Raw genomic sequence first — 23,698 nt, forward strand, 5'->3', positions numbered from 1 at the left:
TTCCCACTGGACCTTGTTTACCCCCATGTGGTGCCTAGAACTGGGACAGCCATTATTTTTTGGGGGGGGGGGTCACGCTGCATGGCTTATGGGATCTTAGTACCCCAACCAGGGATTGAACCCGGGTCCTCAGCAGTGAAAGCACGAAGTCCTAACCACTGGACTGCCAGGGAATTCCCTGGGCAGTCATTTTGGCAACATGAGGAAAGCCAGCCTAAGAGACAGGACTGACACATGGCTGAGTGGAAAGATATGAAGGAGACAGAGTTTAACAATGCCCAAGTTGATGAATCAGCCAACTCTGGAACTGTTCCTGTGTCCTTAAATCCATTCCCCTTTCCCTAATCATTACCACTTTACATCAATCTATCAGCGACTCTGGTCTTAACTGCTGCAGCCCCTAACTGTATTTCCTGCTTCTATCCTGGTCTCCCCATGGGCTATTCTCTAACCAGTAGTCTGAGTCATTTTTTCCAAATTACAAATCTGGTTGGTCTGTGGCTTCCCACTTCTCTCATGACGTTCTACAAGATCTACAGTCTGGCCCAGTCTTCTACATTTTCATCTCTTACTACTCCCTTAAGTCTCTGCCCTTCAGCCACTCACAGTCCTTCATTATTTTTTGAATGTGCCCTTCCCTCACCCACCCTCACTACTGACAGATTGTTCCTGATATTCCCAGTGCCTGGAATGTTCCCCATCCCCCTTTCCCCAATGCCCTTGCCTATGATTAGGTCTCAATTAAAATATCATTTTTAAAGGAAGTTCTGAACTGGTGGACTGGAATAATCAACTGGTAGATTCACAAACATGTTCTGCTTCCTTGAGAGAGTTATAAAACATGCAAATGTAAATACTACCGAAGATGAGGCCTGCGCTCTGCAGTCTGCCATGGTCCTCATTTTCCACAATGACCTATTCCTAATGTCTACTTAAGATACCCTGTGACCCCTGGCTCTAGACTCTAAAAGGCCACCTCTTAATATAGGTTCCTATGCCTCTGCACCAGTTCTTCATGTTCTATATTGTTGTTTGAACTTACACAGCAAGTTCCCTGAGTGTAGGGACTAGATCTGCTTTTGCTCCCCAGCAAATCCCTGGCACCTTGCACATATCAGATGCTTGATAAGTATTTATTAAACAAAAGTAACAGATGCAATGATGAATGAATGGATAGATGGGTAGAAGAGGGAGGTATGGCAAATCTTTTTGCATTTCCTATCCATGGTCACATAGGAAAGGAGTCAGATGAACCTGGTAAAAAATTTCTCACCTCTTAACCCATTAGAAACCTGTTTTCTACCCCATGATTCAAAAGGTTTGACCTTAGGTCTGCCTTCCTCCCTGCTGACACACCAGCCTCAGCAAAGAACTCACGTTGAATTCCTCTCTGAAGAGCTTATTGTCATCAGCCATTCTCCGGTTAATCTCCTCTTCCAGCTTGTCCACGGGCAGGGGTGGATACTTCCTGTTGGTGCTTGGGGACCTGGCCAGAAGTGGTACGCTCTGGGGTTCTGCAGTGCATAAGGGGGAAGGTTGGTCAGGTGCCCTGGGGACACAGCCCTTCTCTGGAGACTAAATTAGGGGTTCTATCTCATTGGTCAGGCATCCAAAAACTAGGGCTGCTTTCAAGTCTCTTTTTTCCTTTCCTTTCAGGATGGGGAAACTCCTATTTTCTTGATTTTTCTTCTCTGTGAAGGTTCCCCATGTAATTTAGGGGTGTCTTACCCACATCCTCAGTGCGGCCATTGGATAAGCGGAACGAATTGGAGTGGCTCCCAGCTTGCTTGTATTTCTTAAACCTAATGAGAAAATGTTCATAGTGAAACACTAAGCACAGAGTCAGGAGAGACCAATCATTGGCTTTGTAGCTCCACTTACTGATTCAGCCTTTTAAAATATCCTTTACCAAAAAACAGGCTCTTTTAGAGACAGGTTCTGCACACACGGAAGCAGCTCCAGTGGTGACTGAGCACCTCATTGTGCTCTTGCTCACCCTCAGCACACTAGAATCCAACCCAGAGAACCCCATAGTATGTTCTGGCTTGAATGGCTCCTCTGTGCAGCTCCAGTTCCAGGATTAGCTGCAGATCATAGCCACACCAGGTGGAAGTAGGATGCGTGGGTAGAATACAGTGGGGGGAGATAAGAGTATCAAACAAAAATCCTGGTACTTCCCTGGTCTAACCAGGGAGAAGCCCAGAGCTTCAGACTGGGTTGGCACAGGTCTGGCCACAAGTCTCCTGCAGAAAGGTGGAGACACACAACAAACTGTAGGGGTGTACAAGGTTTCCCTCTCTTTATCCCTGCAGAAGAAGAGAGGGAGCCCAGAGTAGCTTAAGCCAAAAATAAGGGTAGAGTTAAACCCAATTAGTCAGGGTGGAGACTTCAGCAGGAGGAGAACAAATGCACCTTCTTTTTCCCTCCCTTGGGTTTCCCTTCCTGGCTTTGGTACCTGTTTGAAGAGTAATACCTACAAGACCCTGGAAGAAAGTCAGAAAGAGAAACTCTGTAGCTCACATGGTTCAGTTCAGCATGCCTGAGTCAGGGGCCCTAGAAGGGTTTGGGGACAAAGCCCCAACTAGAAATAAAGTAGACCTTTACTGAACACATAATCTTCACTGGGGTGCTTTCAGGGGTTGTTTCAATAGGGCTAGATCTGAAGATCTTAAAACGCCTATTAGTAACAACAGACTGTGACTTCTTCCCTCAACCTCTAAACCACGGTCCTGGATTTTAGGGTGAACTGGAGTTGAGGGACTGGACTTGGGACAGATGGAAGCAAAGGAGAGGGGCTAGGTGTTAAGGAAGACTATGTAAAACTTTAAAACATTTCTAAGCAGAATTTTAATCTTAGGAGTGCTACCATGAGTCATTCCCCTCTATCCCATTCACTGTCTTTATCCTACTGTCTTCTAGACTGTGTGGGCTTATTGAGACCCTGGGGTATTGAAACAGAGTCCAAGAGAATGCAGAAGCATTAGCACGCTCACCTTAACATGTACAAAACTATGATAATAAACACGATCACTAGCAGAGAGGACAGGGCCACCATCACTGCAATAATTGGCGTCTCATCTGAAATCAAGAGAACAAAACATGTTATTATCATTGTATGTAATGGAGGGCTCAAGTTGGCTGCTCAGGGAAACACCCAAATGAGGAAGAAGGGCTCCTCCAAATGCTTATGTAGATGGCTGGGCATGGAGAGGGAGAAAGGGAGAGAAGGAGGGGGGTGGGGGGGAGAGGGAGAGGGAGAGGGAGAGGGAGAGGGAGACGGGGGGGGGGGGGGGGGGGGGAGAGAGAGAGGGAGGGAGGGAGGGAGGGAGAAAAGAGACACCTTCCACTGCCAGCCCAGGGCTATTGGGTGAAGAGGAGGGTACAGTAGGGTAAGAGCCCAGGGTGACATGCCCACCCCATGTCTGACTTATCATACATATGTTTATTTTGTGTCTCCCTGCATTACAATGAAAGCTCTTTGAAGGTAGAGACTGTTTCTTTCATTGCTATAGAGCCTAAAACAAAATCAGTGCTCAGCACATAAGAAATACTCAAATATTTCATAGAGTATTCATCATTCCTAATTGCAAGCTGGGTGTGCAGGGCCAACAATGTACTTTCTCCCAGGCTCAGTGCGCTCCATCTAGAGGAAGATGGGAGAGAAAGGAAAAATGACAATTTTCCTATCATAAATCCAAATGGTTTCCTGGCACAGAGAATACTGTTCCTGATTAAAGCAAGGACACATTATTAGATCCTTAAGTACCCAGTGTCAAAAAACGCTGGGTACTCTTTTCTCCCTCTTTCCACAGCTACCTTTTACCGGGACCCCAACTACAGTGACATCTGGCTTGGAGATACAGCAACTCTGCCCTCCATTCCATAGGGCCTGGGTTCCTTTCCACCCGACACTGAACCTCATGGCAGCTGACCAGGTGCCACCTCATCCTCTTCCTGCACTCTCAAGCCCCCATCACGAACTACACAACCAGCCTGAATTTGTAACTATCTTCTCCTTTTTCCATCTTTCCTAGCAGCACCACTTTTCATCCTCTTTAGCAGATCCCCCCATGTAAAGGTCAATCCTGTCACATATGTTCTGTATTACATCTATTACTGTCACCTCAAAGACCTGTCTTCCTGACCTCATTTACCCTCCTCCAACCACAAACAGCCAGCCCCATGTCTCTCTTCACAGTTAACTTCTCACAACGGTTGTCTTATTTAACAGTTGTTTTCTCCAACCCCTTACCTCTGGGTACTCCTTAATCTATTTTGCTCTGACTCCTACCCTCAGTGAGCCATTTAAATTGCTCATCAAGGACACCAACAAATGGTATATTGTCAAATCCAATGGAAACATTCCCATCCTCATCTAATTCAACTTCTTAGCAGCATTCATTCAAAAAATATTTATGGGGACTTTCCTGTTGGCACAGAGGTTGAGAATCCGCCTGCTGGTACAGGGGACATGGGTTCGATCTCTGGTCCGGGAAGATCCCACATGCCTCAGAGCGACTAGGCCCGTGTGCCACAACTACTGAGTCTGTGCTCTAGAGCCCGCGAGCCACAACTATTGAGCTCACGCACCACAACTACTGAAGCCCGCGTGCCTAGAGCCTGTGCTCTGCAACAAGAGCAGCCCCCGCAACTAGAGAAAGCCCATGCGCAGCAATGGAGACCCAATGCAGCCAAAAATAAATAAATTTACAAAAAAATTTATGGGGCTTCCCTGGTGGTGCAGTGGTTGAGAGTCCGCCTGCCGATGCAGGGGACACGGGTTCATGCCCCAGTCTGGGAAGATCCCACATGCCGCAGAGCGGCTGGGCCCGTGAGCCATGGCCGCTGAGCCTGCGCGTCCGGAGCCTGTGCTCCGCAATGAGAGAGGCCACAACAGTGAGAGGCCTGTGAACTGCAAAAAAAAAAAAAAAAAAAAAAAAAAATTTATGGACCAGCAACTGTATGCCAGGCACTGTTCCAGACACTGGGAATAGAGAATTGATTAAACAGACAAGCGACAGACAGCTGACATTCTGGGGGAAGTGGGAGAAAACTGTTCATAAACAATTTCAGACAGGGGCAAGACATATGAAGAAAAGAAGGGTAAAGGGATAGAGAGTGATGGGTTTTGGGGAGGGGGAATTGGTTGGCTATGTTAGAGTAGTTTGGGAAGGTCTGAAGTGGTTATACTGAGCCATTACTTAGAGTGGTCTAAATAATGTGAATAAGTGAACCACAAAAAGATCTGTGCAAAGAGCTTTCTAGGCACAGGGAACAGCAAAGCATAAGAGCCCTCAGGAATTTGGTGAGCTCAAGAAATAGCACAAAGACCAGTTTTCATACAAGATGTGGCTGGAGATGTGGGCAGAAGCCAGAAGACTTAGGGCTTTGCAGGCCATGGTAATGAGTGTGGATTTAGTTCTGAATGTGATGAGAAACACTATGTGACTGGAAGGGTTTGAATAGGAGAGAGATATAAATGGATTTACATTCTTTTAAAAGATCAGCTAGTTAAATTGACTCATAAGCAGCAGTCATGAGGTAGGAGGTAATCCAGCAGAACGTGATGTCATGCAAGCCAAGAAGAGAATTTTTCAAGAAGGAGGGAGTAGTCAACTCAATCAAATACTCAATCAACAGATTCAGTAGGATGAAAACAGAGATGTGAAATTGGATTTGACAAGAGGGCAGTTATTGGTGACCTTCTCAAGAGTGGTTTCAGTTAAGCAGCTGTTGAGGAAGACCAAATGAAGTGAAATAAAGATGGAAAGAAGAGACAGTGAGATACTGACCCCTTATTTGAGGTGAGGACTTTTATCGTAAAGAGATTCAGAGAAAAGCAGCAGCTGGAGGGAGAAGTGGGGTAGAAAGTTTGTTTTTAAAGAGATGGGAGATATTATACAATGCTTCTTTGTTGATGGCAATTTTCAAACATACCCTGGTATGTGGATCTCATACTAAAATGAGCATTCAAACGGGCTGACTACGCCCTCCTCTCTTTTTAAAAAATTTATTTATTTTTGGCTGCGTTGGGTCTTCGCTGGTGCGCGCAGGCCTTCTCTAGCTGCGGTGAGCGGGGGCTACTCTTCGTTGCAGTGCATGGGCTTCTCATTGCTGTGGCTTCTCTTGTTGTAAAGCACGGGCTTTAGGTGCACGGGCTTCAGCAGCTGTGGCAGGCGGGCTCAGCAGTTGTAGCTCGCGGGCTCTAGAGCGCAGGCTCACGAGTTGTGGCAGACGGGCTTAGCTGCTCCGCAGCATGTGAGATCTTCCTGGACCAGGTCTCGAACCCATGTCCCCTGCACTGGCAGGCAGATTCTTAACCACTGCACCACCAGGGAAGTCCCTCCCTCCTCTTTGAAGAACTTTCCTCTCTTGGTTTCTACAACAGAGCACTCTTCTGATTTTATGTCTTGTCTCCTTCAAATTATTTTCCCTTGTCAGTTGTTGCTCTTCTAACACAGATCTCTAAACGTCTTATTTCCTCAGGGCTCTGTTCTTGGCGCTCTTCTCTATATGCTATCTAGTCGATCAGATCAGGCTGGAAGCTCAAGTGATATGCTAGCAATTCCCACATTTGCACTGCTTGGTCAGACCTCTCTTCGAACTCTTCTGAAACTATAATGTCACCTCTACTTTAAATTTCACAGGCAATGCAAACTTCCTGGGTCTAAAAAAATTTCCCTCACTGGTGATTCAGTAGCTAGTACTGCCACCCATCCACCCTGTTGCTCAAGCAAGAAATGTGGAAATCCCCTTAGTTTCTTCCCCATGCTTAGCTTCTATATCCAACCCAGCTGCAAGTAATGTTGTAGCACTAAAACCAACACCTCAAATTTGTCTGCCTTTTTTCTACTCTGTTGCCATCACTCTAGTCTAAATCTCTGTCCTCTCTCAGCTGAATCACGGTAAGCTGCTATCCCCTGCCAGTCCATTTTCCAGAAAGCAGGGAGAGTGATCTCGAAGAAAGCAAATCAGATCACGTTCCCCTCTTATGTAAAAACCTTTCAATGGTTTCCCAAGCCTTTAGAATGAAATCTAATATCCTTACCCTGGCCAATAACAACCTCCCCCATTTAGCCCCTGCTTTCTCTATCTCCTCCCACTCTTTCCTTGCTCACTGAACTTGAGCCACTGGCATCCTTCCATGCTGGGTTCACTCTTTCCTTGGGCCTTTGAACATGTTATTCCTTCTGCTGTATATAGCCTCCCTCTGTTCTTTGCCTGGCTAACTCCTAGTCATCCAGTTCTCATTTCAAGTGTTACTTTTACCAGAGAGGTCTTTTCTGACTTAACATTAAATTAGGTAAGTCTTAGTTTCCTTATTTGTAAAATCAGTTATTCTAAAGATTAAATGAGATCATCCATGTAAAGCTCTTGGCACAGTAACTTGCACACATTATGTACACAGTCAGTGTTAGCTATTATTGTTTTTTATTAGTCTCACAGAGCACTCTGTTATTTCTCTTGATAATACCCTCACACTTCGTAATTATATATTTATTTGAGTATAGCTGATTATGAGTGTCCTTCCTTTACACCATAAATTCCACAAAGGCAAGGATTATATACCTGCTTTGCTTCTCACCATATACCTAACACCTAGCACAGAATTTCACACACAGTGGGCACTAAACAAATACTGGATGGACTACACTGAGCGAATGAATAAAATAATTAATGATTTATCACTAAATATGTCTTTGTTCAATGCCACTCACAGAGGGCTGTATACCAGGTATTAAAAGAAGGTAATTAGGGCTTCCCTGGTGGCGCAGTGGTTGAGAGTCCGCCTGCCGATGCAGGGGACATGGGTTCGTGCCCCGGTCTGGGAGGATTCCGCATGCCGCGGAGCGGCTGGGCCCGTGAGCCACGGCCGCTGGGCCTATGTGTCTGGAGCCTGTGCTCCACAACGGGAGAGGCCACAGCAGTGAGAGGCCTGTGTACCGAAGGAAAAAAAAAAAAGAAGGTAATTAGAGACATCTGGCTCAAGACAGGGGGCTGAATCCATAATTTTATTTCTTTCTCTTCCCAAAAGGACACTGAAATGACAGAAGAAACATAAAAATACGAATGAAATAAAAATTGCATCTGGGGCTTCCCTGGTGGCACGGTGGTTAAGAATCCGCCTGCCAATGCAGGGGACACAGGTTCGAGCCCTGGTCTGGGAAGATCCCACATGTCGTGGAGCAACTAAGCCTGTGCACCACAACTAGTGAGTCTGCGCTCTAGAGCCCACGAGCCACAACTACTGAGCCCACGTGCCACAGCTATTGAAGCCCGTGCACCTAGAGCCTATGCTCCACAACAAGAGAAGCCACCGCACCACAATGAAGAGTAGCCCCTGCTTGCTGCAACTAGAGAAAGCCCTCATGCAGCAATGAAGACCCAATGTAGCCAAAAATAAATAAATTTATTAAAAAAGAAAAAAATCTTAAAAAAAAAAGCACATCTGGAAGGCAGCAAAGAGTGGCATCAGCAGACCAGAAACTTTGAGGGATTTGTGGACAACAAAGCAGATGGGATTGGACTGCTGAAGAGATCAATCACAGCTGAAGAGCCTCCAAGTTAAAAGGTAAGTAGTAGTTCCATCAGTCTGAGCCTAGAAACACCTCAAGTTCAGCGTCAAACCAGGACTGGGGATGAAAGTAGGTCTTGGGGTAGTAGGGTATTTAACCAAAGGCTTGCCAACGCAGTCCGTACACCCACAGGATGAGCAACAAGCTGTGGTGTCTCATCTGGGCTCAGTTTGAAAAACAGCATTCTATACAGAGTGGGGGTGTGCTGATGGCTTCTTTACTAAAAAATATATATAAAAAATATAAGCTGCATATACATTTTTTAACTTGTTATTATGGAAAACTTTCAAACTTACACAGGAGTAAAAGAACACTACAGTAAATCCCTATGCACTGACCATTTCACTTTGACAATATTACCAGATGCCAGTGTTTTCATCTATACCAGGGTTGGGTTTCTCAGCCACACACTAATAACATTTTGGGATAGGTAATTCTCTGCTGTGGGGGCTCTCGTGTGCACTGTAGGATGTTTAACATCATCTCTGGTCTCTAGCTACTAGATGCCAGTAGCAAACCCTTAACTGTGATGACCAAAATCACCTTCAGACGTTGCCAAATGTCTTCTTGGGGGGGGAATCACCCTGAGCTGAGAACCACTGGATTATATTAAGGCAAATCTGAGACATATCATTTCAACTGTATTTACTTCAGTATGTGGCACTAAGAGATAAGGATTCTTAACATAATCACAATACCTTTACCTTATTTAAAAAGCAACACTGTAGCCCCTGCTACCGGCAACTAGAGAAAGCCCCTGTGCAGCAACAAAGACCCAACAGCTGCCCCCCACCCCAAAAAAAGCAACACTAATTCCTTGATATAATCTAATATTCTAATATTCAGTTACTGTTTAAGTATTCCTGATAGTCTCATAAATGCTTGTTTTGCTTTGGTTAAAATTGGCATCCAGAGAGGATGCTCATGACTGCCACACTAGGTCCACAGAGGGTTTCCTGGGTGGGCCCTAAAGACAGAGGAAGAACAAGAGTGGTACCTGAGGTAATTCTAGGCCACAAGACACGAAGGAGGGGAAAAGAAAGGCAGTTCCGCCTAGAGGATAACTGTGTCCAACTTCCTAAACAATGACTGAACCCCTAGTTTAGGATATGTTCCTGTTTGTCTTCCTGAAGGGACACCTACTGTGAGTACATTCCAATCAACTCAGTGCTCCAGAGCAAAGCTCAACCAGAGCCCTACAGGAGACCTTCACAAATACCAACGACAGCAGAGGCAGTATAAGAAATAGAATAAATCTTTAAAAATATACTGCAATTTATGCAAGAGGACCCTGCATCGATTAAAAAAAAAAGCCACAATAAAATGAGGAGCAATCTCATACCTATCAGGAAAAAAAAAGTCCCAGAAAATAACAGATGCTGGCCAGGATGTGGAGAAATTGGAACCCTGTGCACTGTTGGTGGAAATGTAAAATGGTGTAGCTGCTGTGGAAAACAGTATGGCGGTTCCACAAAAAATTAAAAATAGAATTATCATATGATCCAGCAATTCCACTTCTGGGTATATGCCCAAAAGAATATCCATTTTCATAACTAAACATGGGTTTAGTCACAACAGCTAAAATGCAGAAGCAACCAAATGTCCTTTGACAGATGCATGGATAAGCAAAATGTGGTATACGTGTACAATGAAATATTTTTAGTCTTAAAAAGGAAGGAAACATATGCTACAATATAAGGATGAACCTTGAAGACAATATACTAAGTGAATAAGCCAGTCACAAAAAGACAAACACTGTATGATTCCATTTATATGAGGTACCCAGAGCAGTGAAATTCACAGAAAGTTTAAGGTATATAGTATGATGATCTGACTTACATACATCATGAAATGATTATCAAAATAAATTTAGTGAACATCGGTGATCTGATACAGATACAAAATTAAATAGAAAAATTTTTTCTCTTGTGATGATAACTCTTACGATTTACTCTTAACAACTTTCGTATTTAACATACAGCAGTGTTAATTATGTTTATCATGTTGTTCATTACATCCCTAGTACTTATTTATCTTATAACTGGAGGTTTGTATCTTCTGACTGCCTTTATCCAATTCCCCCTACTGCTACCCCCTGCCTCTGGTGACCATAAATCTGATCTCTTTCTCTATGAGTTGGTTGGTTGGTTGGTTGGTCGGAAAAACATTTTAACTCTCCCAAGCTTTCAGGCCAGAAGAGTCCTCTATCATAAAAGTCAGATTTTACCTCTTGACATCTGAATTACACCCATGTTCTTAATACAGTTAAAGACAATACAGATAGTAAAGATGTTCCCAGGCCTGTGTGAGGGAAGGAGACTCAGATCTATTAATAAAGTAGGAGAGAATTTACAGCTCCCTGTGTCAAATCTCAGACTTGGAGACAGGCTCAGAATCCAGTCACCCTCTTAGGGCTCCTCCCAAAATGGACGGACTCATCATATCATTGTGCTTAGCCTTGTCCTGATCTGGGCCCTCTGGAGATGTGGCCTTGCATGATGCAGGCAAGGCAGGAACAGTGGTCCATTCCCTGCCACTCCCACCCCTACGCCCCACTCCCCAACCACCCATTCTACCAGAAGTTCACTCCCTAGACTCAGACCAGAGGACAGCATTTTAAAAATACTAAAATGGTGTTCTGGGACAAGACTTGTCTATTTGCTTATATCCCCTTTCCAAGAAAACAAAGGGTCATGTTATTTTAAGGGCTCACATGTAGACAGGTGAATCACTCAAGGACTTAAGACACACGTTGGTCAACCGCAAAAATACTCAGTGAAGGGACTTCCTTGGTGGCACAGTGGTTAAGAATCCGCCTGCTGGGGCTTCCCTGGTGGCGCAGTGGTTGAGAGTCCGCCTGCCGATGCACGGGACATGGGTTCATGCCCCGGTCTGGGCTAGGCCCGTGAGCCATGGCCGCTGAGCCTGCGCGTCCAGAGCCTGTGCTCCGCAACAGGAGAGGCCACAACAGTGAGAGGCCCGCATACCGCAAAAAAATAAAAATAAAAAAAATAAAGAATCCGCCTGCCAATGCAGGGGACACGGGTTCCATCCCTGGTCCAGGAAGATCCCACATGCCACGGAGCAACTAAGCCCATGCACCACAACTACTAAAGCTCACGTGCCCTAGAGCCCACACACCGCAACTACTGAGCCCATGCGCCGCAACTACTGAAGCCCGCATGCTCTAGGGCCTGTGTGCCACAACTATTGAGCCCGTGTGCTGCAACTACTGAAGCCCGTGCACCTAGAGCCCATGCTCTGCAACAAGAGAAGCCACCGCAATGAGAAGCCCGCACACCGCAACGGCTGCTTGTCGCAACTAGAGAAAGCCCGCGCATAGCAATGAAGACCCAGTGCAGCCAAAAAAAAAAAAAAAAATCAGTGAAGTAAAAGCCATACTCCTCTAGCCTCACTTCCTAAGGCCCATTTTTTTTGTCGTCTTCACACTTTTTGGTAGAAATATTTATCAACACTCAAAGGCAAAGTTGTTTTAAGTGCTTCTTATAGGTTGTTAAGTGCTCTAAAAACAGCAAAAGTCATCAAAAGTTGCCTCAAGTGCCCAAACATCTGGGATGAACCCAATCACTGTTGTCTTGGGCCAAATTACCATTTAGAAACCTTAATTTCTATTGCCCATCCATCTTCCCTAGGGCCTCTGGAGTTATCTTTCTAAAACAAATATCTGACCATGTCACTTCCTTCCTTAACATCACCAGGAGACACCCTGAGCTCAATGTACTGCTGTTGAGGCTACCTCTGACCACTTCCCACTTCATGCACATCAACCATGCACAGCTCCTCAAACACATGACTGGCTCTTTCACGTCTCCTTGCTTTTACCCTGTCTCGTGCATCCTCATTTTCCTTATATATATATATATATATATATTTTTTTTTTTTTTTTTTTTTTTTGCGGTACGCGGGCCTCTTACTGTTGTGGCCTCTCCCATTGAGGAGCACAGGCTCCGGACGCGCAGGCTCAGCGGCCATGGCTCACGGGCCTAGCCGCTCCACGGCATGTGGGATCTTCCCGGACTGGGGCACGAACCCGTGTCCCCTGCATCGGCAGGCGGACTCTCAACCACTGCGCCACCAGGGAAGCCCCTCAGTTACTATATTAAACTGCCCAAAATTCACCTTCATGCCTCCTCCCACTCCCCAGGTATAGTGAGCCTTTTAAGCTCCCCTCATAGCACTTTGTATGGTATATATCCAATAGCATGTAGTTGAGTGGGCTCTGATTCTTGGTGTTCACACGTTTCTTCCATCAGACAGGGAACTTTTTTTTTTCTTTCTAGAATCCTCAGCACCTCATAGGTGCTGAATGAATATATTATTAAAGATGCTTAGGGAAAGCCATCATAAATGAAGTTCACTTAATAATGTCACTTGCTGTGATAATCCCAAAATACCTATTTTTTTTAAAAAAATTATTTATTTTTATATTTTGGCTGTGTTGGGTCTTCGCTGCTGCACACAGGCTTTCTCTAGTTGCGATGAGCCGGGGCTACTCTTCGTTGTGGTACATGGGCTTCTCATTGCGGTGGCTTCTCTTGTTGGAGAGCACGGGCTCTAGGCACGCGGGCTTCAGTAGTTGCAGCACGTGGGCTCAGTAGTCGTGGCCTGCGGGTTCTAGAGCACAGGCTCACTAGTTGTGGTGCACGGGCTTAGTTGCTACGCGGCATGTGGGATCTTCCTGGACCACAGCTTGAACCTGTGTCCCCTGCATTGGCAGGAGGATTCTTAACCACTGTGCCACAAGGGAAGCCCCCAAAATACCTCTCTAACAAGAATGCCAACCCCCTTCTAGACTTCAACTCTAGCAAAGTATTGAAAGAGAAACCCAGGGGGAGCAGGTGATCTGATTTGAGAGCTGAGAAACTTTAAGGAGCCTCTGGGGTGCAACAGAATGTTTACCCTGCCTGGTTCTAGAACTCTGTAGCTCAAGGACTCCTTCACAAATACTAACAGGGTACTAGTCCAGATTTTTTGAAAAAATCCAGTTATAGAAATGATTACATCTAAAATAATGTAAAGTATGGTTAGACTAGTTTTATCCTGTATTCTTGCTATTTAACAAATATCAGTTATAAAGTCTTCATGTGAAAACCCTAAGTTAAAAAACTATTAAAATAAAAAGTAAGATGAGACAGGTTTATGCAGAACTTTGTTTAAAAGGTACAGGGCAGAGGATAAGCTGATGTCTACAGTTGTGGTAGTAAACTGCAGTGTGACCCTGCCTTAGAGCGCACCCTTGTTTCCACAAATTCTGACTGGCTGGCTGAGATTCCTGATCCCCTTAGGCTCCCATCTAATTAACAGTAATAGTAACAGAGTGGTGGTGGTGGTAAGAGTTGCTGAGCAACTGCTATATGCTGACCCAGCAGTAGGCCAAGCACTAGTTCAACGTTAGTTCATTCCTCACAACAACCCTATGAAGGAAATTCTGTTCCCATCCTATTTTGCCAATGGCAAAAGGAGGCACAGGAGTTAAGTACCTACCCCACCCTGCCGGTTAAGTGGTAGAGAGTCAACACACAAACTCAGGTGGTCTAGCTCCAGAGCCCTTTATTTTATTTATTTATTTTTTTTGCGGTACGCGGGCCTCTCACTGCTGTGGCCTCTCCTGTTGCGGAGCATAGGCTCCTGACGCACAGTCTCAGTGGCCACGGCCCACGGGCCCAGCCGCTCCGCGGCACGCAGGATTCTCCCGGACCGGGGCACGAACCCATGTCCCCTGCATCGGCAGGCGGACCCTCAACCACTGCACCACCAGGGAAGCCCCAGAGCCCATGTTTTAACCACATATACTAATGCTTTTGCTGCCTCTGCTCTGACCCCATGGTATCTCATTTCCTCCCTCTACCCAATACTACTGCCATCACTGTCTCACAGGGGCTGCATGAGAATCTTTATCTCAGAGTCTGTTTCCCCTAGAACAAAACTAATGAAACTGAGATTTAAAACTAGCAAAGACTAAATAACAACTGGAAAGTATACTCATGACCACTGACTTCATGGTGAAGAGGTACCTGGTAGATAATGCCAGAACTGGATTTAATACATTACTATATAGTACACAAATCATCCAAATTAACACCAGTGAAAATGTTTTAAAAGAAAAGCTGGTTACAAAAGAACAAATACTGTATGACTCCATTTAAATGAGGTACACAGAACAGACAAATTTACAGAGACAGAAAGTAGATTAGTGGTTACCAGGGGCTGGGGGAAGGAGAAATGAGGAGTTATTGTTCAATGGGTTACAGAGTTTTAGTCTGGGATGATATTAAAAAAATAAAATGAAAAATTCTGGAGACAGATGGTGGTGATGATTGCACAACAATGTAAATGTACTTAATGCCACTGAACTGTGCGGTTAAAATGGTAAATCTTATATGATTTATATTTTTCAAAATTGGGAAAAGGCTGGCTCTACCAAAATAACTTGGAATACATTTAAAAAATAATACACATGAGAAAATAAGTAGTTTCTTCAACTTTGAAAGAAAAGAAGCAAAGTTGCTTGCCTCCCGTCCTCTCTTTTTTATGCTTATATGGGCTGGCAATTAAAACACCAGCTATTGCTGTTCAAAAGCATATCAAAGGGGTTTCCTTGGTGGCGCTGTGGTTGAGAGTCCGCCTGCCGATGCAGGGGACGCGGGTTCATGCCCCGGTCCGGGAAGATCCCACATGCCGCGGAGCAGCTGGGCCCGTGAGCCATCGCCACTGAGCCTGCGCGTCCGGAGCCTGTGCTCCACAAAGGGAGAGGCCACAACAGTGAGAGGCCCGCATACCGCAAAAAAAGAAAAAAAAAAAGCATATCAAAGGCCAATGCATAAAAATTTAAACCCTTAATCATCTGCATAAGACATCATTTGCTTAGCAAACCCATTATAATGCAAATGTTTCAAAACAATAGCCTCATTTCTCAAAAAGCACTTGGCTTTAAAATTAGAATGTGATATCAAAATTTATAGCAATACTTCTAAGGATTTGCTCTGGTAAAATCATCATAACATATGGGGCTGAGACTATGTATGCCTCTTCATTTTCCTGTTTGGTCAAAGGCAATTATACAAAATTATTTTTTAAACTTAAAAAGATTTATTATATTAGTATGTCACAATTAGCAATAATCTAGATAATTAAGGTAATTTATTTCTTTTTAATCATAATACTGAAACTACTCACATCTGTATTAGTCAGCTAGGTAAAACAGGGATAATATCTGGGGCAAGAAAAAGGCTGAAGAGTAAGAAAATACACACTAAGTAGAGGAAGGAATCAGAGATCTTATGTTTAATTTTGAAGCCTACCACTTTGACTTCGGATTTTATTATAAGATTGGTTAAAAGAGCCGTTTTAGGGAGCAAATATAAGTATCTATTGCTACATAAATCTATTAAGTTCTACATTTGACAGTGAGAATCTGGTAAGTGAAAGTGAATAGCAAGGGCACTACATTAATCAAATCCAGTTCCTGAGTTTAAGAAAGCGAGAGCTGGAAAATCAAGGGAAATCTGTACACAGTGTGATAACACCTCACTGTTCCTCACCAAACACAGTGGCAGATGGGCAACACTTTGGGTTAGAGTATCTACTTTTCTTTCCTTTCTTAAATTATAGTTGCTGTACAGAGTATGTACTTTTCTGATTCAAATGCTCCCTACTTAATGGGACTTCATAAGCCTTCAAGTGTTCCATTACTTATGCAGGAAAAATTGTGCATGTTTAAATAATGGAATCAGAAAAAAAGAAAACAAAACACAAGCCTGATTTGATAAAATAGGAAATCAAGATGAGAAAAATTGCCTCGCAGATTAACATTTTCCAAATTCAAATGCAATGATCATTTCTTAGACCATTGGATAATCTATCTTACGCTCTTTGATGGTAGCCTTACTGTTGTCCTAAGAGAAATATGCCACTTCTACAAGAGTCCCCATGTATTCTATTCTCTGGTGAACAGGGATTCTGCAGTCCTGCTTATTAGACCACTGACATAACATCTCCAGTCATAGGGACGTTACACCAGAGGGCTGAAAATCCATAAAATCCATATAAAGTGACAAGAGGTCAACATTTTATAGACTAGGGGAAAAAACAACATCTACATTTAAAAACGTAATGAATACTTATTTGTTACTCTTCTCCATGAGGTTAATATGGAAACAACTTAAGGAAAAATAAACAAGTAACAGTCAGAGATGCACAAGGTTACCACAGACTGAGCAGAGGAAATGCAACAAATATTGTACACTGTAAAAAGGACAAGAAACATAAGGTGAATGGCTCACCTCTTCTGTCCTTGGAGTCAGAATTACCTGTGTAATAAGTAAAAAAAATAGAAACATTCACTCAGATTAAAAACAAACATTATTATTCAATCTAATGTAAAACAAAATAAGCTCTAGGAATATGGATACTTTTCCCTTTGTATATGCTGGAGCTACAATGAGGCACCCTCCAACAACTGGGAAATAAGACTGCACAGATTCACTAAACTTTTATCGATGGTTTGTCCTTCTCCCTGAGTACAAAAACAATGCAGCGTCAACATTCATAAAAAATACAAGAATGCCAAGAGAAATATAAACACAATAGTACTTGAGGTCTTTATGTCTTTTTAAGCCATTAAAATGCAACAGGGCAAAATTTTAGTTAAAAATATAAAAGACCTTAAATGATAATAGATAATAAAATCTAAATGGCATAGACCAAACTCTGTATACTAACAGAGAAAACCTTTTCAAAGGCTTATGAAATATCCACAAGCCCCTATAAATTCCTCGTAGTAGAAATAGTACAGACAATATTCTTTTATCATGATGCAATAAAACTAGAAATTAACAAAGTAAGAAAACACTTGAAAATTAAAATCAAAACCGAACTGCAAAATGCCTAAACAAATAACAAATCACACTTGTGGCAGAATCTACTGACACTCCCCCAATATCAGTCTCTTCCTCTTCTTGCCTTTAGTACAGAACATCCCCTACTTTTAGCTGAGCACAAACCTGTCCATTTAGAGACTACATTTCTGAGACTCTAGGTGTAATCATATGAAGAATTCCAGTCAATGGGATGTGAACAAAACCAATGAGAGTAACTTCTGGGTCACACCCTTTGGAAAAGAAATTGTTTGTAACTATTTCCTCTGTTGCTCCTTCCCGGGGGCTGGAACCAGAACCCAGTGATGAGAGCCATCTCTTGACCAAGCAGATGAGGGCAACTGTCAGGATGCCAGAGGCACAAGAAAAAAGGAATTTGGTCTCTGATGAGGTAAAGCCCCCCTGTCTACTTCTGGAATGTGAAAGGGGAGAGAAAGACACATCTGTGTCTTAAGTGACTTAAGTGGTCAATGAATTTCGGTATATCTTTGTCAGAGTAGCTTAGACCACTCCCTAACTAATATAACTACCTACAGGAACACTTATAGGATACGCCTAAAGCTGTGCTTATAAAAAATTCATAGCATTAAATACATATTAATTAAGAATAAAAATAAGCAAATGAAGCATTCAATCCAGGAAGATAGAAAAAGCACAAAATAAATCTAAGAAAAGCAGAAAAAATAAGAATAAAAGAAATTAATGAAATAAAAAACTGAAAAATGACAGAACTAATAAATATACAATAGCAGGTTCTTTAGAAGAAAAAAGCAACAAACCATGAAATAGATAAATGGTTAGTCAACCTAAACAGGAAAAAGGACTTAAATATATAAAATAAGAAATAGTCACAGCTATGTAAGAAATTAACCCTAAGGGATGACTTTTCCTCAAATCTATTTGAATAATTTTGAAAATTTAAATGAAATGCAAAATTTTCTAGGTATACTTCAATTCTTTCTATGAAGCAAAACAAAACACTGACAAACAAAACTTATCAAAAATAGCATACATACAAAGGAAACACATATACCAATCTCATTTAGAAATAACTTACAGGGACTTCCCTGGTGGTACAGTGGATAAGAATCCACCTGCCAATGCAGGGGACACGGGTTCGATCCCTGGTTCGGGAAGATCCTGCATGATGTGGAGCAACTAAGCCCGCGTGCCACAACTACTGAGCCTGCGCTCTATAGCCCACATGCCACAACTACTGAAGCTCGCACACCTAGAGCCTGTGCTCTGCATCAAGAGAAGCCGCCACGAGGAGAAGCCCGTGCACTGCAACGAAGAGGAGCCCCTGCTCTCCATAACTAGAGAAAGCCCAAGTACAGCAACAAAGACCCAACGCAGCCAAAAATAAATTAAAAATTAAATCTTTAACAAAAAAAGAAACAACTCAGAAATATCAATGAAAAAATACGAAATAAAATAATATCAAATAAATTGCAACAGTTATTCAAGAAAAATACAAGACCAAGTGGAGCTATTTTTGCTGGAATGTAAATAGTTCAAAATTAGAAAATCAATTAATATGATTCACTGAAGCATATGATAAAAAAAAGAAAAAGACCCATACAGATCTTGCTCAATGATGCTCAGCTGGCAACTGGCAAAATTTAACACTGCTTCTTGACATAAATACTCTTTAAAACAGGAATGAGTCAAAAAATCCTGAACACAATAAATATGTTTATCTCAACGCAAAAGTCAACACCATGTTTAATGAAAAACGACTGAGATCATCCTCCTTAGAATCAAGTACAAAACAAGGCTATCTACTTTTACTATTATTTCCTAACTTTGTTCTAGAGGTATTCACCAATTCATTTAAACAGAAGGAAAGAGATCTAAATATTTGGAAATTTAAAAAGAGATATTTCAGGCTTCCTTGGTGGCACAGTGGTTGAGAGTCCGCCTGCCGATGCAGGGGACGTGGGTTCGTGCCCTGGTCCGGGAAGATTCCACATGCCGCGGAGCGGCTGGGCCTGTGAGCCATGGCCACTGACCCTGTGCATCCGGAGCCTGTGCTCCGCGGCGGGAGAGGCCACAACAGTGAGAGGCCCGTGTACCGCAAAAGAAAAAAAAAAAAAAAAATAATAATAATAAAAAGAGATATTTGCAAATGAGATGATTTGAAAACTTATGATAATTGAAGAAAATTAAGTCAAACACAAAGGAAATTAATTAAGATGATCAGTATAAAATATATTGTATGTACAAAAATCAATGGCCTTATGTTGTACAGCTAAAACTAAAACAGTATTATATGTCAATTGTATCTCGATTTAAAAAAATAGGTTTCATAGCCCCAACAGCAACCAGTTAGAAGATACCATATTCCACCTATACTAACAAAAAACAAAACAAAAAGAAAAACCTTTGAAATATGTAGAAATAAGCTGAACAAAGCACGTGCAACACGAGCGGTGAAAATTTTAAAACACTTCCAAGAAATACAAAATAAAAGACTTCAGCAAATGGAATATACAGCATTCTTGGATAGGAAGAATTAAAAATATCAATTGTCCCTGTTAGTCTATAAACTTAACATGATCTATAAAAACTTTTTTCCAGCTATACAAGTTGATTATAACACTTATGGAGAAAAACAATCAAGAAATGCTAGCAAAATTCTGAAAAATAAGATTAACAAGGGATAACTCATCTTATCAAACATTAAGTATTTTATAAAGTTACAGTCATTAAAACAGTGGGGGGACTTCCCTGGTGGCACAGTGGTTAAGAATCCACCTGCCAATGCAGGGGACACGGGTTCGATCCCTCGTCCAGGAAGATCCCCCCCATGCCACGGAGCAACTAAGCCCATGCGCCACAACTACTGAGCCTGCGCCCTAAAGCCCACGAGCCACAACTACTAAAGCCCGTGCGCCTACAGCCCATGCTCTGCAACAAGAGAAACCCCCGCAATGAAAAGCCCTTGCAGCACAATGAAGAGTAGGCCCTGCTCACAGCAACTAAAGAAAGCCCGCACGCAGCAACGAAGACCCAATGCAGCCCAAAATAAATAAATAGATTGATTAATTGAAAAGAAAAACCAACCTTAACATTGGCTAATAGGGCAGACTGGATAAATACATCAAGGTAAAGCCATACAATGAGATAGCCCCTTACTATAATATAGAAAAAGTATGATAGGCTAACTGAAAAAAGTAATGTGTAGAAATGTACACAGTACATTTATTATCTGTGTTATAAATGGAAGAAAAAAGGTATGTATGTGTGTGTGTGTATATATATATATATACACACACACACTTGCTATTTTAGAAAAGTGAAAAAAACCCTCAAAGCAAAGGTCAATAGAAAAGAAAAATTAAGATTAAAGAATTAATTCAGGATATGTCCAACATCCAAATAATAAGGATTTTAGACAAACAGAACAGAGAAAATGGAAGAGGGAAGAACATTTTTGAACAAATACAAGAAAAATTTCCAGAACTGAAGGACGAAAGCTCCAAAGCTCCTATCCCAAAATAATTAATGAAAGAAAAAGACACACATCAAGACCCATTACTATGAAATTTCAGGGCACCAATGATGAAGAGAAGATCTTTAAAGACACACAAACAATTAGGAATCAGGATAGCAGTAGAATTCTCCAAGCCTGGGAATTAGAAGTCAGTTAGGACAATGCTTTAAAAATTCCAGGGAAAAAAAATATGTCCTCAAATTCTATACACACCCCTAAAGATATTTTTAGACATGTAATTCCTCATGCAATTTACCTCCCATGGACCCCTTTCTCAGGAAGCTACTGGAGGATACGTTCTATCAAGTGATGGGGTAATCCATGAAAGAAGACAATATGGAAGCCAGGAAGCAGCAAAGGAAATTCCCAGAATGATAGAGAAGGGAAATCCCAGGCTGACATTTGAGTAGCAGCCCTAGTGATCAGAAAAAACCTAGGCTTCAATAAGACAATGACAATGGAGGACTCAGGAGGACGATCTCTAGGTAAAAAAGAAATAAACAGATTATCTAATAGGTCTGACTTTGTGGAAAACTAACCGTATTACAAACCTATGGAAAGTTTGGGAAGAAGCGGCTTCCAATAGCAAAAAAAAAAAGGTAATTATGAAATCCAGAAAAAAGTTGTACAAGAAAGAGAAAATAATCACATCACAGCTCAGCATGGAATAGTATTATATAGTCATAGTAATATAAAACATCAAATACTGATTTTACCAAAAGTTATGATGTAACAATTATGGGAGGATTGATAAAATGGTGGTGACACGGCAGATGTGGGGTTTCAGGCTGTAACACCTGATGTACCATAAAGTTTTCCTTCTACTGATCTTGAATAAGAGCCACCAGTGAAAGGCAGTCTCAGCCTCCTCTGAGACATGAAATGTTTTAACTGTATAGTAACTGGTTTCTCAGCTATGGCATAATTTGGACCTACAGCAGATTATAGAAAACTCGGTTCCCTAACAGCAGTGTGGAGAGACCACAGAAGTGAGAAATAGGTCTTACTTGCTACTTGACAGCCTTCAGATCTAAGGCAAATTATTTAACCTCTAAGGTCTTACGTCAAGCAACTACTAAAAAGAGATAATTACTCCTGGTCATCTCACAGAATTGTTAAATGAAAGACAGTACAGAAGAACATAGGCCGTGAAGACAGTCAGTGACAGTCTCACCTTTTCCATTTACTACTTCAGCTTGTATAAGTTATTTTGCTTTTCCTCTCTAAGCAATGGCCATAATTTACAGAAAGAAATAAATTTTTACACCATTACTCAGTATGTGTTTTGTTTTTTTGAAACAAAAGTTTTACAAAATAATATATGTAACATGAGAAGAATAAAAATGGAAGAGGACCATCCACACACACACAAATTTGTGGTGGCTCACTAAACTGATTTCAAGAATCGGTCATGACCTGTGCTTTGAAAAACACTGTAAAACTCCTTCACCTATAAAACATAAAATAGAACCTACTTAATAGGATCCATAGGATACTTTACAGGAATTACTTCTATAAAACTCGTAGTACGATGCCTAGCACTTAAAATTAGTGCTTACCATACGTAGGCCCCATTATAAATATTTTACCCATATTAACTTGTTTAATCCTAACAGCTCCTTTATGAAGTAAGTACTATCATCATCATTCATTCTTATATACTGATGAAGAAACTGAGGTAAAGTGGTTAAATAGACTTGCCTATTCTCACACAGCTAGTGTATGGCAGAGTTAGGATTCAAAATCAAGTAGTGTGGCTCAGCAGATTGTGCTCTTAACCGCAAATGCTGCATAACCTTTATAGTAGAACATATGGGATTAAAGCTGGCAGGTGCAGGGTCTGAGTTGTAAGGTCTAGCTAAAAGATGTCATCAGCAAATGAGATTCAATTCAGTAAATATGCCCCCCAGGAGCCATATGTGATTCCATATGGGGCACTGACCTTCTAACAAGGAAAAAATATGAGCCAAGGGGATAAGACCAAAGAGTAACAGTGATTTTTGCTAGAAAAGGAATGACAATTATATAGCTGTCGGGGAACAATTATTTCCTTTACTACTCACAGAAGCCCTTAGAGGAACCCCCTCCAGTCCTCGGAAATTTGCCCTACCCCACCTGGTCTCAGATTTAGGTCTCTGATTCTATCTTCAAAGCCACTTCCACTTCAACCAGTGATTGATCCAAGAAGAGAAGTGGGCTGGGCTGAGGCCCTGAACAAACTGGCAGTGTAACTTAACTGTTTCCCTGAATTCTTCTTCCTAACTCTACTCCTGGCCACAGGCCTTCCACTCTTATCTAATTGTTATAGACACCCAGACCCCTTCTCCTTCCCATGGTCTCCATGGATTCCTTCCTTTTCAAGGCTAATACTATTACTCAGTTTCACTATCCTTTCATCTTCAGTCTCTCACATCATCAATTAGCTCTCCTCTTTCTCTTATATTTTCAATCTTCTTCTCTACCATTAAACATGATTAAGTCTCCCCAGTCTAACCAGGATCCCATGCAAAGCAGGATAACCTCCAGAATCTCTCTTCTTACCTCCTTTTTATTTTGGCCACACGGCACGCAGGATCTCAGTTCCCTGACCAGGGATTGAACCTGGGCCCCCTGCATTGGAAGTGCAGAGTCTTAACCACTGGACCACAGGGGAAGTCCCCTATCTTCTTTCCTCTTAACTATGTTAACCAGATATTCCTGAGAATCCCCTGTATCTAGGTTTCATTACT

The 23,698-nt window shown here is 42.2% G+C and overlaps 1 protein-coding gene across 1 annotated transcript in view; it reads right to left on the reverse strand.

Moving 5' to 3' along the window:
* PTPRA (protein tyrosine phosphatase receptor type A) overlaps positions 1-23,698 on the reverse strand; it is a 184,764-nt gene that overhangs the window by 46,208 nt on the left and 114,858 nt on the right. The window contains exons 4-7 of the mRNA XM_082671561.1: positions 16,880-16,906; positions 2,994-3,078; positions 1,729-1,802; positions 1,378-1,514 (exon numbers count right to left, since the gene is read on the reverse strand). Of these exons, the coding sequence (XP_082527687.1) occupies positions 1,378-1,514; positions 1,729-1,802; positions 2,994-3,078; positions 16,880-16,906 (323 nt within the window). The remainder of the gene's footprint in view (positions 1-1,377; positions 1,515-1,728; positions 1,803-2,993; positions 3,079-16,879; positions 16,907-23,698) is intronic.

Source organism: Grampus griseus (genome assembly GCF_964374135.1).
Source record: "Grampus griseus genome assembly, chromosome: 14".
In the NCBI taxonomy this organism is placed as follows: Eukaryota; Metazoa; Chordata; class Mammalia; order Artiodactyla; family Delphinidae; genus Grampus; species Grampus griseus.